The following is a 15,404-nucleotide window of genomic DNA, read 5'->3' on the forward strand; positions in this document are numbered from 1 at the left end:
CTGCCTCACACAGGAAGCGGCGCAGGTCCTAATCCAGGCACTTGTCATCTCCCGTCTGGATTACTGCAACTCGCTGTTGGCTGGGCTCCCTGCCTGTGCCATTAAACCCCTACAACTCATCCAGAACGCCGCAGCCCATCTGGTGTTCAACCTTCCCAAGTTCTCTCACGTCACTCCGCTCCTCCGCTCTCTCCACTGGCTTCCAGTTGAAGCTCGCATCCACTACAAGACCATGGTGCTTGCCTACGGAGCTGTGAGGGGAACGGCACCTCAGTACCTCCAGGCTCTGATCAGGCCCTACACCCAAACAAGGGCACTGCGTTCATCCACCTCTGGCCTGCTCGCCTCCCTACCACTGAGGAAGTACAGTTCCCGCTCAGCCCAGTCAAAACTGTTCGCTGCTCTGGCCCCCCAATGGTGGAACAAACACCCTCACGACGCCAGGACAGCGGAGTCAATCACCACCTTCCGGAGACACCTGAAACCCCACCTCTTTAAGGAATACCTAGGATAGGATAAAGTAATCCTTCTCACCCCTCCCCCCTTAAAAGATTTAGATGCACTATTGTAAAGTGGCTGTTCCACTGGATGTCATAAGGTGAATGCACCAATTTGTAAGTCGCTCTGGATAAGAGCGTCTGCTAAATGACTTAAATGTAAATGTAAATGTACATCTGGTTTATTCAGCTACCTCTCACTGTTTCCTTTATGCAAGCCTATGATTGTAAAACTCACAAAATTCCCATGTTTTTCAAAATTCTAAGTTGGAAGATTCCTGGATTCAGGATGGAATAATTTCTTGAAGTTACCGGAATCTTGCAACCCTAAGCAAGTGTGCTGTATCACAACTGTTGTAAACTATACATGGAGGAAAGCCTGTGTGATATATGATATATCGGTAATGTTGTCATGTTCTGACCATCGTTCTTTTGTGTTTTCTTTGTTTTAGTGTTGGTCAGGACGTGAGCTGAGTGGGCATTCTATGTAGTGTGTCAAGTTTTCCCGTTTCTATTTTTGGCCTGATATGGTTCTCAATCAGAGGCAGGTGTTAGTCATTGTCTCTGATTGGAAACCATATTTAGGTAGCCTGTTTTGTGTTGGGTTTTGTGGGTGGTTGTCTTCTGTCTTCGTGTGTCTGCACCAAACAGAACTGTTTCGTTTTTTTCACATTCGTTGTTTTGTATTTTGTAGTGTTCACGTTTATCGTCTTTATTAAACAAGATGAACACTAACCACGCTGCGCCTTGGTCCTCTCCTTTGTCCACTGAAGAAAGCCGTTACAGAACCACCCACTAACCACAAAAGGACCAAGCGGCGTGGTAATTGGCAGCAGCAGCAGCGATGTCAGGATTTCTGGACATGGGAGCGAGATCTGGACTGTGTCGCTACTTGGGAGGAGTTAGACAGGTGGGCGGTCGACCCAGGGAGAGTGCCGGAGCCCGCCTGGAATTCTCTGGAGCTGTGTGAGGAGGATACCGGCAAATGTAGTCAGCACGGCGGCGCAGTAGGCAGCCCCAAAAATGTATTGGGGGGAGGAACACATGGAGTGTGACAAAGCCAGGTAGGAGACCTGCGCCAACTTCCTGTGCACTTCGGTGCAGATGCATAGCCCGGTGCAGTACATTCCAGCTCCTCGTATCGGCCGGGCTAGAGTGGGCATCGAGCCAGGTGCCATGAAGCCGGCTCTACGCATCTGGTCTCCAGTTCGTCTTCTTGGGCCGGCATACATGGCACACTCCTTACGCATGGTGTCCCCAGTTTGCCAGCACAGCCCAGTGCGGTCGGGCTACGGGGAGCATTGAACCAGGTAAGGTTGGGCAGGCTCGGCGCTCAAGAGCTCCAGTGTGCCTGCACGGTCCAGTCTATCCAGTGCCACCTCCACGCACCAGCCCTCCGGTGGCAGCCCCCGTACCAGGCTGTCTCTCCGTCTTCTGCCTTCAGGTGCTTCCTCCTCTCCAGTGCTGCTAGAGCCTCTCTCCTGTCCTGAGCCGCCAGAGCCTCCCGCCTGTCCAGCTTTGCCAGAGTTTCCCGCCTGTCCAGCTCTGCCAGAGTCTCCCGCCCGTCGAGCTCTGCCAGAGTCTCCCGCCCGTCCAGCTCTGCCAGAGTCTCCCGCCCATCCAGCTCTGCCAGAGTCTCCCGCCCGTCCAGCTCTGCCAGAGTCTCCCGCCCGTCCAGCGCTGCCAGAGTCTCTCGCCCGTCCAGCGCTGCCAGAGTCTCCCGCCCGTCCAGCGCTGCCAGAGTCTCCCGCCTGTCCAGCGCTGCCAGAGTCTCCCGCCTGTCCAGCGCTGCCAGAGTCTCCCGCCTGTCCAGCGCTGCCAGAGTCTCCCGCCTGTCCAGCGCTGCCAGAGTCTCCCGCCTGTCCAGCGCTGCCAGAGTCTCCCGCCTGTCCAACGCTGCCAGGAGCTGCCAGACTCTCCCGCCTGTCCAGCGCTGCCAGAAGATGCCAGAGTCTCCCGCCAGCCAGGAGCTGCCAGAGTCTCCCACCAGCCAGCCAGGAGCTGCCAGAGTCTCCCGCCAGCCAGCCAGGAGCTGCCAGAGTCTCCCGACAGCCAGCATGGAGCTGCCAGAGCCGTCAGTCAGTCCAGAGCTTCCCTTCTTTCCCGAGCTGCCCTTCAGTCCGGAGCTGCCCCTCTGTCCATTGGGGCCCTTTAGTAGGGTTGCCAGTCCAAGGTCGGTGGCGAGGGTCGCCATTACTAGGAGGACACTAAAGCAGACAAAGACTATGGTGGAGTGAGGTCCACGTCCTGCGCCAGAGCAGCCACCGCAGACGGATGCCCACCCAGACCCTCCCCTATAGGTTCAGGTTTTGCGGCCGGAGTCCGCACCTTGGGAGGGGGGGGGGGTACTGTCACGTCCTGACCATAGTTCTTTTGTGTTTTCTTTGTTTTAGTGTTGGGTTTTGTGGGTGGTTGTCTTCTGTCTTCGTGTGTCTGCACCAGACAGAACTGTTGTTTTGTATTTTGTAGTGTTCACGTTTGTCGTCTTTATTAAACATGATGAACACTAACCACGCTGTGCTTTGGTCCTCTGCTTCGCCCACAGAAGAAAGCCGTTACAGATGTGTCCCAAATGGCATACACACACACACCATGGTATCCTTGGCCAATGTTCTTGGATCTCAGCCTATGCTCAGGCTGTACACAGTTAGTGTAAGTTGTAATTGCTACACAATTCCAGCCAGCACCTTTAGACTACTGGCCATGTTATGGGGATGTACAGATGTAAAGAAATGTTTATGGTCATATGCACATCCTTACAAACTTAGGTGCTGGGCTAAAGAAGTAAACTTGAAAAGAACAGAGGCAGGGCCGGCCATCCCATTAGGCAAGATTAGGCCGTCGCCTATGGCAGCACATGAATTTGAGGCAGTAATTCGACAGTTGGCTGCTGCCCTGCCGCACCCCTGATTAGTTACTACACCGCCCGCGGTACCCCAGCCACCAGCTCATAGCGTTCCTGCAGTTCCCGCCTCCACCCCATTCCACCCCATTCCCTCTTCTCCTGAAGTTCACTCCCACTATCATTGGTCGCTATGGTGATGTGTGTTTACATAGGACTAGCCAATTGTGAAACATTAATAAAAATGAATCTGTCAAATAAATAATTGTATTTTTTTTCTTCACGTTTGTGTGTGATGAAGACGATTAGTGATTAAGGCAGAAGCCTAACATAGCCTGTTAATGTTAGCTAGCTACTACTAGTGGATATAATTATAGGGAAAATAAAATATTTAAAAAATAAGAAAAGAGGCGCAATTTGTAAACCAAAGAAATTCGCTGGTGAAATGTGAGAATGACAAACCTACGAGGACAGGCAAATCATTCGCCGAGAACGATGAGCCCCCGTTCGCTGATTCCAGCAGCGACGAGGGCAAAATGGGGGAGTCTGAGCCACACAATTCTACTGATGATGACAGCTCTCCGGCTGGACAAGAACAAGTGGTCGTACCATCAACATTTACATTTAAGTCATTTAGCAGACGCTCTTATCCAGAGCGACTTACAGGCCTAGCCACACCTCCAAACATTGCAGACCCTACTATCTTGGACCCAGACTCCCCGTCCCTGATGACAGTGGTGGTGCTGCCGCTAAATCCGACTCCCAGACAAAAAAACATAAAAGATACCTGTGAGTGGCCAAAATATAAGAATAGACCTTTAGGGGATATGTTAGTGCAGGCTGGGCCACATCAGGATAAGGAGGGGAATTTCCCAAGAGATGAGGGGCAATGAAAGTTTTCGGGGGCGGATGGCAAACAGAGAGAGAGTGGAGAGACCAAAGCTTGTCTACGATGCAGACTTCTGTTTTTGCTGCAAACGTTTTTCACACGATTACAAATCTGCGCTGGTCAGTGATGGAACCAGGGACTGGAAGAATCAGTCCCACCTCCTCAGCTCGCATGAGGAGCCGCATGACCACCTAGATAGTTTCCAGAAGTGGAAGGAGCTGGAGATCAGGCTGGTGTCCAATCAAACTCAGATGATTTGATTACATGACCATGGACAGATACCGAGAGAAAACATTGCTGACGGCAATGCAGCACCACATGAGAGGAGAGGCCACTCTAGGTGGAGATTAAATAAATAAATGCTGATGTTGGACAATCAAAGGTACTAAACGATATCATAACCGCCATCGATAAAAAACAGTACTGTGCAGCCGTCTTCATTGACCTGGCCAAGGCTTTCGACTCTGTCAATCACCATATTCTTATCGGCAGACTCAGTAGCCTCGGTTTTTCTGAAGACTGCCTTGCCTGGTTCACCAACTAATTTGCAGACAGAGTTCAGTGTGTCAAATCGGAGGGCATGTTGTCCGGTCCTCTGGCTGTCTCTATGGGGGTGCCACAGAGTTCAATTCTCGGGCCGACTCTTTTCTCTGTATATATCAATGATGTTGCCCTTGCTGCAGGTGATTCCCTGATCCACCTCTATGCAGACGACACCATTCTGTATACTTCTGGCCCTACCTTGTACACTGTGCTATCTAACCTCCAAACGAGCTTCAATGCCATACAACACTCCTTCCGTGGCCTCCAACTGCTCTTAAACGCTAGTAAAACCAAATGCATGCTTTTCAACCGTTCGCTGCCTGCACCCGCATGCCCGACTAGCATCACCACCCTGGATGGTTCCGACCTAGAATATGTGGACATCTATAAGCACCTAGGTGTCTGGCAAGACTGTAAACTCTCCTTCCAGACTCATATCAAACATCTCCAATCTAAAATCAAATCTAGAGCCGGCTTTCTATTTCGCAACAAAGCCTCCTTCACTCACGCCGCCAAACTTACCCTAGTAAAACTGAATATCCTACCGATCCTCAACTTCGGCGATGTCATCTACAAAATAGCGTCCAACACTCTACTCAGCAAACTGGATGCAGTTTATCACAGTGCCATCCGTTTTGTTACTAAAGCACCTTATACCACCCATCACTGCGACCTGTATGCTCTAGTCGGCTGGCCCTCGCTACATATTCGTCGCCAGACCCACTGGCTCCAGGTCATCTACAAGTCCATGCTAGGTAAAGCTCCACCTTATCTCAGTTCACTGGTCACGATGGCAACACCCACCCATAGCACGAGCTCCAGCAGGTGTATCTCATCCCTAAAGCCAACACCTCATTTGGCCGCCTTTCGTTCCAGTTCTCTGCTGCCTGTGACTGGAACGAATTGCAAAAAACGCTGAAGTTGGAGAATTTTATCTCCCTCACCAACTTCAAACATCTGCTATCTGAGCTAACCGATCGCTGCTGCTGCACATAGTCCATCGGTAAATAGCCCACCCAATTTACCTACCTCGTCCCCATACTGTTTATATTTATTTATTTTTCTGCTCTTTTGCACACCAGTATCTCTACCTGTAAATGACCATCTGATCATTTATCACTCCAGTGTTGATCTGCAAAATTGTAATTATTCGCCTACCTCCTCATGCCTTTTGCACACAATGTATATAGACTCTTTTTTTCTTTCTTTTTTTCTTTTTCTCTACTGTGTTATTGACTTTTTAATTGTTTACTCCATATGTAACTCTGTGTTGTTGTCTGTTCACACTGCTATGCTATCTTGGCCAGGTTGCAGTTGTAAATGAGAACTTGTTCTCAACTAGCCTACCTGGTTAAATAAAGGTGAAATAAAAAAATAAATACAAAAAATTGATTTTTGTAAATAATTGAAATTCGTAAAAGCTGGGTCATTGACCTAAAGCTTATTTTATACTGCTCCGGCGAAACGAGGCCTGCCAAGGCTCAAATGATCTTACTCTGTTTTACAGTTCTACAGGAACATTAAAATATATGTTAAAGATGTAGTGTTATTTTTTATTGTAATTGTAACAATTATGGGGTCGTGTGGGATATTATTAATAAGAAACTTGTTTTCCTACTACAGGTAGCAGGTTGCATAGTGATAGCAACAATGTTGCTCTCCGATGCAGAGGTTAAAGTAAAATTCCCTTCTGCCTGGTAAGGGACCTCCTATATGTGCACGTGTCCACAAAAACAGTTTATGGGCATAAACATAGAATTACATAGATGGTTGGAGCTTATTTCTTCATCTTCCAAAAAAAGATGTGGTAATCCTACCTGTTTGACAGACACAATTATCCTATCCATAGATGTCGGAATAGCCAAATCACATCAAATCAAATCATATTGCATTAGTCACATGCGCTGAATACAACAGTGAATTGCTTACATACGAGCCCCTAACCAACAATGGAGATTTTAAAAATACGGATAAGGATAAGAAATAAAAGTAACAAGAAATGAAAGAGAAGCAGTAAAATAACAATAGCAAGACTATATACCGGGGGGAACCGTTAGAGTCAATGTGCGGGGACACCGGTTAGTTGAGGTAGTATGTACATGTAGAGTTATTAAAGTGACTATGCATAGATGATAACAACAGAGAGTAGCAGCGATGTAAAAGAGGGGGAGGGGGGGTGCAAATATTTTGGGTAGCCATTTGACTAGATTTTTAGGGGTCTTTTGGCATGGGGTAGAAGCTGTTTAGAAGCCTCTTGGACCAAGTCTTGGCGCTCTGGTAACGCTTGCAGTGCGGTAGCAGAGAGAACCGTCAATGACTTGGGTGGGAGTCTTTGACGATATTTAGGGCCTTCCTCTGACACCGCTTGGTATAGAGGTTCTGGATGACAGGAAGCTTGGCCCCAGTGATGTACTGGGCCGTAGCACCTTATGGTCAGATGCCGAACAGTTGCCATACCAGGCAGTGATGCAACCGGTCAGGATGCTCTCGATGGTGCATCTGTAGAATCTTTTGAGGATCTGGGGACCCATGCCAAATCTTTTCAGTCTCCTGAGGGGGAATAGGTTTTGACGTGGCCTCTTCATTACTGTCTTGGTATGTTTGGACCATGATAGTTTGTTGGTGATGTGGACACCAAGGAACTTGAAACTCTCGACCCACTCCACTACAGCCCTGTCGATGTTGTAGCATAGGCCTATTAATTGGTCTGCTATTATGTTCTGTTCCTCCGACTTTTAGCAGAGGAAAAAACTGCCCAATGCCAAACATATTGGGGGGGCAGCAGATTTCTGTCTCGCCTAGGGTGGCAGAACATCCATGGCCGGCCCTGCAGAGAGGCCCACACACTGAATATGCTCCCAGTTTACCACCTTTATTGACAACGTCTCAATCCAACAAGGATCTTCGTCAGGTCAGATATACTGCTGTAAATAATCAAGAAATACAAGAATAAAAAGAAGATTGACTTTCAGAGAGGAGCGTGGAGCTACTGAAACCATAGATAAAGCATTATGAAAATGAAGAGGAGAGAGAAAGTGAGAGAGAGAGAGAGAGAGACAGAAAGAGAGGAGGGGAAGCGAGAGACAGTCAGAGAGAGGAAGAAAAAGAGCGAGAGAGAGACAGAGACTGAAAGACAGTGACAGAAAGAGGGAAACTCACATGGCCTAATTAAAAGCAAATTGGTTTAATTGTCTCATGTAGCTGACTTAGCCTTAATCACACATACATGATTTGCAATCTCATGTGCAGCAGTAGGACTAGGCTCCATGTGATGAATTACTGTCCTGTGGACCTCGGGCTAGGACGGTGCTCAGAATTCAATTAAGAAATTCTCAAGCGGGGGACATTTTGATGGATGACAATGACGCTGGCAAAACACATGTGCCCTACTGCCCGTCCTTGTGCGGTGCATAGCTGTATAGCTGTATAGCACATGTGCCCTACCGCCCGTCCTTGTGCGGTGCATAGCTGTATAGCTGTATAGCACATGTGCCCTACTGCCCGTCCTTGTGCGGTGCATAGCTGTATAGCTGTATAGCACATGTGCCCTACTGCCCGTCCTTGTGCGGTGCATAGCTGTATAGCTGTATAGCACATGTGCCCTACTGCCCGTCCTTGTGCGGTGCATAGCTGTATAGCTGTATAGCACATGTGCCCTACTGCCCGTCCTTGTGCGGTGCATAGCTGTATAGCACATGTGCCCTACTGCCCGTCCTTGTGCGGTGCATAGCTGTATAGCTGTATAGCACATGTGACATATGAGTGACATATGAGTGTTAAGGGTGATGCAGAGGTCAGGTAGGCTACTCTCTCTCTGATCAATACTCACTGGATCTAATACTGGGGGACAGAAACCAACCGTCAACTCAAAACATAATATCCATGCCCTATCACTCCCCCCTTTCGAAGCCACCGTACTCCCCCTCACACACACACACACACACACACACGCACGCACACACACACACGCACGCACGCACCCACACACAAACACACACGCACACACACATGCACACACACGTACAAACACGTGTCTCCTAGTGTCACTGTTTTTGCTGCTGCTCTCTTCAGCAGAGAGTGGGACACTGTTGCTGTGTGTAGTGCATGTTCTGCATCTGAGTGAGACCCTTAACTCAGAGAGCAACTAGCGCATACAGCAGCTTGTGCAGAGCGCCTCACAAGCAGCCCGCTAGTCTGCCTCCATTTGGCTACGGAGGAGATCGCCTGGGAATCAAGGCTTGCTGTTCTTCCAGCTGAGTGCCAGAGACACAGAGGTCACATCTTCTTTCATAGACAAAGACGGGAGAGAAATGAATAAGAGGGTATGTGTGTGATGGTGGCGTATTGCCGTGTGGACAGAAAATGACATCATTAGTTTTTGCTAGATAGAGGGGAACACAAGTGACGTAGTTAAGAAATTGTGAAAGCCACAAGCTACAACACATTCCCTTTCTCCATAGTCCAGCCTCCCTGTCTGAGTCAGTCAGGCCATGGAAACATTTAGATGTACTATGAACTTAAGATGGGCATAATAATGGAAACAATCAAATGTCAACCAAACAACTTCTCCATGTCATTTCAGCTACTGTAGCCTCTGCTCTGTACGTGGAGATAGCCAGGGTAATAATTCAGAATATTGACAGTACATGATCCAAGGCCATCTTTAATGCAGAGAACACCGGAATAAGAATTATCACTGAATTATCACAGTGAATTATTGTAATGTTTGTTTATGTGTTAAATAATCCCATAAGGGATGGGTTGTCAACTGGCGATAAGGGATGGGTTGCCAACTGACGATAAGGGATGGGTTGCCAACTGGCGATAAGGGATGGGTTGTCAACTGGCGATAAGGGATGGGTTGCCAACTGGCGATAAGGGATGGGTTGTCAGCTGGCGATAAGGGATGGGTTGCCAACTGACGATAAGAGATGGGTTGCCAACTGACGATAAGAGATGGGTTGCCAACTGACGATAAGGGATGGGTTGCCAACTGGCGATAAGGGATGGGTTGCCAACTGGCGATAAGGGATGGGTTGCCAACTGGCGATAAGGGATGGGTTGTCAACTGGCGATAAGGGATGGGTTGTCAACTGGCGATAAGGGATGGGTTGCCAACTGACGATAAGGGATGGGTTGCCAACTGACGATAAGGGATGGGTTGTCAACTGGCGATAAGGGATGGGTTGTCAACTGGCGATAAGGGATGGGTTGTCAACTGACGATAAGGGATGGGTTGCCAACTGGCGATAAGGGATGGGTTGTCAGCTGGCGATAAGAGATGGGTTGCCAAATGACGATAAGAGATGGGTTGCCAACTGGCGATAAGGGATGGGTTGCCAACTGGCGATAAGGGATGGGTTGCCAACTGGCGATAAGGGATGGGTTGTCAACTGGCGATAAGGGATGGGTTGTCAACTGGCGATAAGGGATGGGTTGCCAACTGACGATAAGGGATGGGTTGCCAACTGACGATAAGGGATGGGTTGTCAACTGGCGATAAGGGATGGGTTGTCAACTGGCGATAAGGGATGGGTTGTCAACTGGCGATAAGGGATGGGTTGCCAACTGACGATAAGGGATGGGTTGCCAACTGGCGATAAGGGATGGGTTGCCAACTGACGATAAGGGATGGGTTGTCAACTGGCGATAAGGGATGGGTTGTCAACTGGCGATAAGGGATGGGTTGTCAACTGGCGATAAGGGATGGGTTGCCAACTGACGATAAGGGATGGGTTGCCAACTGACGATAAGGGATGGGTTGCCAACTGACGATAAGGGATGGGTTGCCAACTGACGATAAGGGATGGGTTGCCAACTGACGATAAGGGATGGGTTGCCAACTGACGATAAGGGATGGGTTGCCAACTGACGATAAGGGATGGGTTGCCAACTGACGATAAGTGATGGGTTGCCAACTGACGATAAGGGATGGGTTGTCAACTGGCGATAAGGGATGGGTTGTCAACTGGCGATAAGGGATGGGTTGTCAACTGGCGATAAGGGATGGGTTGCCAACTGACGATAAGGGATGGGTTGCCAACTGGCGATAAGGGATGGGTTGCCAACTGGCGATAAGGGATGGGTTGCCAACTGGCGATAAGGGATGGGTTGCCAACTGACGATAAGGGATGGGTTGCCAACTGACGATAAGGGATGGGTTGCCAACTGACGATAAGGGATGGGTTGCCAACTGGCGATAAGGGATGGGTTGCCAACTGACACGTAAATAAAATGTAATTCATTCATTCACGCATCTGACATTAAAATCTGAAAACATGGAATTACCTTAATCATGTATTATCCTTCATGTACATTAATTAGATTGATAAACTAACATTTCAAACATAGTGCAACTGAAAATACCAGGGGGATATAGCCCTAGGCAAACATTAAATATGACTCATGATGAAAAAGGATCAAAACATCCTAGCAGGGACTACATTCTATTTCCCTCGATGAAGGCCGAAATTAAATTGGGGTATTTTTTGTAATTCAATAAATATTAATAAGACCAGATCATTCATTTATTATTTCCTATTTCCCTTCTTTCATGGCAATTGCACTTCCTTCAGAGCACAATGTTGTCTGAAGGTAGCAAAGACGGCAAACACAAGCATCTGAGATGGTACTTTATATTCCCATGTCATGTTACTGAGGCATACAACGTCCACAAGTCAAACATTCAAACAATTTACTTGAAAGAAATATTATATCAATGGTTCTCCACTATTTGATTGCTGATCAAGTGTCAAAAGTTCAATAAATTAGAGTCTCATCATGCATGCTAAACATATAGCCCAATGTTTGTATCACAAGTAAAGTTGCATAAATAACTCTAAATAAAGCATATAGAAGTTCCTGTTTCTTTGTTAACACTAAACACAGAATAGCCACATGTGCGCACTCCCTCAAATACTTCAGAGAAAATATCATTTCTATTTTATTCAGCTACGTTCAATTGTATTCTTCATACTATAAAATAATATAAAATAATGCCACAGAATTCGAAGCAAATCTTGTCTGCTAAATGAACTAGTGTAGCCCACAGCCATTTTTCATAACCAGATCAGGGCCTAACATCAGAGTATGCTATTCTCTTCTTCATATTTTTCTTCATATTATGTTTTCTTCATATTATGATTCTTTAGACCTGTCTAAAATAAATAATGGATTTATTGTGCTGGATTTTTTTCGACTTTTCCACATGTAGATATTTCAAAGGTCTGCATCAGTGGCTTGTAGGCTATGAGAAGAAGCCAGGACATGCAAAATGTGTTTATGTTAATTCATGTTCAATTACCGTGAGAACGGCAGTTATTTGCTTCACAATCACCAAATTTCATGACCGCCACTGCCCTAAGAGGCGCCGAACCAATGATATATTTATACACTTGATGACTAATAGGGGGCACTGTGTTGATGCCACCTTGCTCCCATTGTGGCACTCCCCATTGTAAAAAAAAAATATTTAGGAAACTATAGAAATGCATTCATGACACATTTATTATATTACAGACACCTTATTGCATACTTTGAAAATATATTATGTGAGCTACTCACAAAACATATATATAAAAAATGTTACTGTCCCCACTCCAACAATATAAACACTTAAATACATGTACCCACTGGAAAAAAACATACTGAGTTACATTTATCAGTCAATTGAAATAAATCCACTAGGCACTAATCTATGGATTTCACACGACTGGGCAGAGCTGCAGCCATTTGCAGCCAATCAGAATGAGTTTTTCACCACAAATGGGGGGGGGGGCAGAGCTGGCCTGCTAAAACGTGGTTTAGATGATGAAATGCTCATGAATTGGGATGTAAACAAATTTGTACACAATATTTGGGAGAAATAAGCTTTTAGTGCTGTGGAACATTTTTTTTTTTTTAAATTTCAGCTCATGAAACATGGGACCAACACTTTACATATTGCGTGTACATTTTGGTTCAGTATAATTTTGTCCTTGAAACATAATTGAAATACTGTAGAATTCCATTAATTTCTATGGAGGACTTCTACTACTTTGGAGTGCCAATATGGTCGAAGGATGGCATCAAAGCCTCTTAATGGCCAATACATCGAATGCGCAATCCAGGGTTTATATACATCATAGGGCCGAGCCCGTCTGTAAATGTCATATAGAGCTTCTGTTAGTAAGCTACATAACTCCAAAGAGGGGTTTGCACCCGGTGCGTTATATCAGAGGGGCAGCTGTGAACCACCCAGCGGTACAAGTGGCAAGGTTGAAGTGCTGAGGTATGCCTCTCTCGCCTCACAACACCTCGTGCCTGACATCCTGTCCAGTGGATGTTGGGGATCATAATACACGCAAACACAAGGCTACACATAGACCAACACATACACTCACACACGCAAGCGGCAAATTGCAGCAGATGAAGCATCAATATGGCACACAACTTCAGTCTGATATATAGACAGTAGAAAGAGCATAAGTAATTGCCTGGAAGTCTGGAATCGAGAAATACTACTTAAAATGATGTCACATTTTGACAACAATATTTTATTGTTCTAATAATGTTTTAACAATTACTCAAACAAAATGTGTAGGTAATCGGCTAAACAGGTCTAATCACAAATGCAGCACGGACAGATATTTAGGCTATTTATTCCCTCCCCTGTCCTCTTATCTTTCAACCTCTTTTTTATCTAAAGGCTATTCAATCAATGTCCTGTCGTCCCGGCTTTATTGCATGTGTAGTTTTGAACAAACCGCATGCACAGGAGTGTGTGGTGCTATGGTTAATTCCTTGCTGTTCACAGGTCTATAAAATGTTTAGAAGCGAGAGTTGAGAACACCTGCCAAATCTGTTTTACTATAACAACAGTTTTTAGAAGAAAAATAAATAAATTACAAATTAAGTATTGGTTTGTGTCCTAGTCCCTGCTCACAAAAGCGCTCTCTCCATCTCTCTGTAGTGTGTGTGTGTGTGTGTGTGTGTGTGTGTGTGTGTGTGTGTGTGTGTGTGTGTGTGTGTGTGTGTGTGTGTGTGTGTGTGTGTGTGTGTGTGTGTGTGTGTGTGTGTGTGTGTGTGTGTGTGTGTGTGTGTGTGTGTGTGTGTGTGAGAGTCAATCAGCGCGCGCTCTGTCCCTTTGCATGGCTCGGAGCTGAGGATAAAGATTTCCAGAGCGTTTCTCTCCGGTTCATACTACACTACCACCTTGTGGAGAGTTGCTCTGTTCCAAGCAGGGACCGCCAATAAATGCGAGCAATGTAAAAAATTAAGTTCAGTTCTTTACAATACTCGCTAATAGGATATATTATATTTTTTATTCCATAACCTATACTACCACTATTTATATACTACTACTACTACTACTATTTATATATTACTACTAAGCCTACAACAACTGATAATAATAATAATAATAATAATAATAATAACAACAATAAGAAGAAGTACCAGTAGAATAAGAATAGCCAGCAATTGTTATTACCAATTAGTATAAAGAAATAATAATAATAATAAATGTGCCCTTTCAAAATGACAAAAGTACCTGGGACTTGTACACCAAAGCCAACAAAACACGTTGTTTTTCTCTGAAAACAAACAAACACACCAAGACGGACAGATGCACACTATAAATGCCCACCACCACCCCTTACTCTCACAGAGCGAAAGACGACGCGATATGAGAATAATGAAGCAGTAGCAGGAGCCAGGAGGATAGGGTGGTGTGGACTTGGTCTTGGTTTGGTCTCAGTGATGTGATGTCCACTGTTTGTCCAAGCCAAAGGACACGTGTGACGAACATTCAGTGCGAACACACATTTTCAATGGAGCCAGGGTGATTTTATAGCAGATATTAACGAAAATCAACATAGAGGGTATAGACAATTTAAAGTACAACCCCGATACATTTGAAACAAAACGGAGAAATGTGTGGGGACTGTTGCGGCACACGAAATAACACTTTGTTCCGTGCGCAACGCGCACGAGTGATAAGGGTAGCCAAACACCGTGCGCTGCGCATCAGCCAGGCAGACACCGAAATGTCAGTCACTCACTCACCTGCTTGTGAAGAGCTTGTCCGAAACATCGCAGAAGTGAGCAGAAAGCCGAAGCAACAAAGAACCGATGCTAGTAGCTTCATTTTCAGGGGTTCTCAATAACTCCTTTGATTCACATGTCCAGAAGAAAAAACCCTTTCGGATTTAAAAAGATGAAAATGTAGACGTAGCTTGTTTTGTCAGTTTACAGTTAGATTATTGATTTGGGTTAGTAGGCTAATTCGTCCAACTACTTCTTCTCCCGGTCTGGTTTATTTATGTCTCTTGAATAAAAGTTCAAACAGATTGATTAGCTTCCAACCAGGTTCCAAAGTAGCGCTGTAATATGGCTTGTCAAAATAGTAAAGCAATGCTCATCATGCCAATACTCTCTCGGAGTTGGATAGTGCACGAAGCGACGTCTCGCAGTCTAAGAGACACACCCCCTTGCATGTTTGTGTCCTCCCACAGTCAACAGGATTGGTCGACAGTAGTGCTGATTTATTGAAGCCCGCCTCCTAGAACTCCAGGGAGGCTCCCATTGGCTCTTTGAAGTTGCCAAAATATTGAATTTGTGGCGTCGGTTCCTGTCGTGCCCCTCGCACCTGTCT

At 46.1% G+C, this 15,404-nt stretch overlaps 1 protein-coding gene across 1 annotated transcript in view; it reads right to left on the reverse strand.

The window, feature by feature from the left end:
- The window catches only part of LOC124047367 (receptor tyrosine-protein kinase erbB-4-like), a 615,153-nt gene extending 599,989 nt beyond the window's left edge, over positions 1-15,164 (reverse strand). Inside the window, exon 1 of the mRNA XM_046367795.1 lies at positions 14,816-15,164. Within this exon, the coding sequence (XP_046223751.1) occupies positions 14,816-14,897 (82 nt within the window). The 5' untranslated portion in view covers positions 14,898-15,164. The remainder of the gene's footprint in view (positions 1-14,815) is intronic.
- Positions 15,165-15,404: the final 240 nt, after the last annotated feature.

Source organism: Oncorhynchus gorbuscha, linkage group LG01 (genome assembly GCF_021184085.1).
Source record: "Oncorhynchus gorbuscha isolate QuinsamMale2020 ecotype Even-year linkage group LG01, OgorEven_v1.0, whole genome shotgun sequence".
NCBI classification, from domain to species: Eukaryota; Metazoa; Chordata; class Actinopteri; order Salmoniformes; family Salmonidae; genus Oncorhynchus; species Oncorhynchus gorbuscha.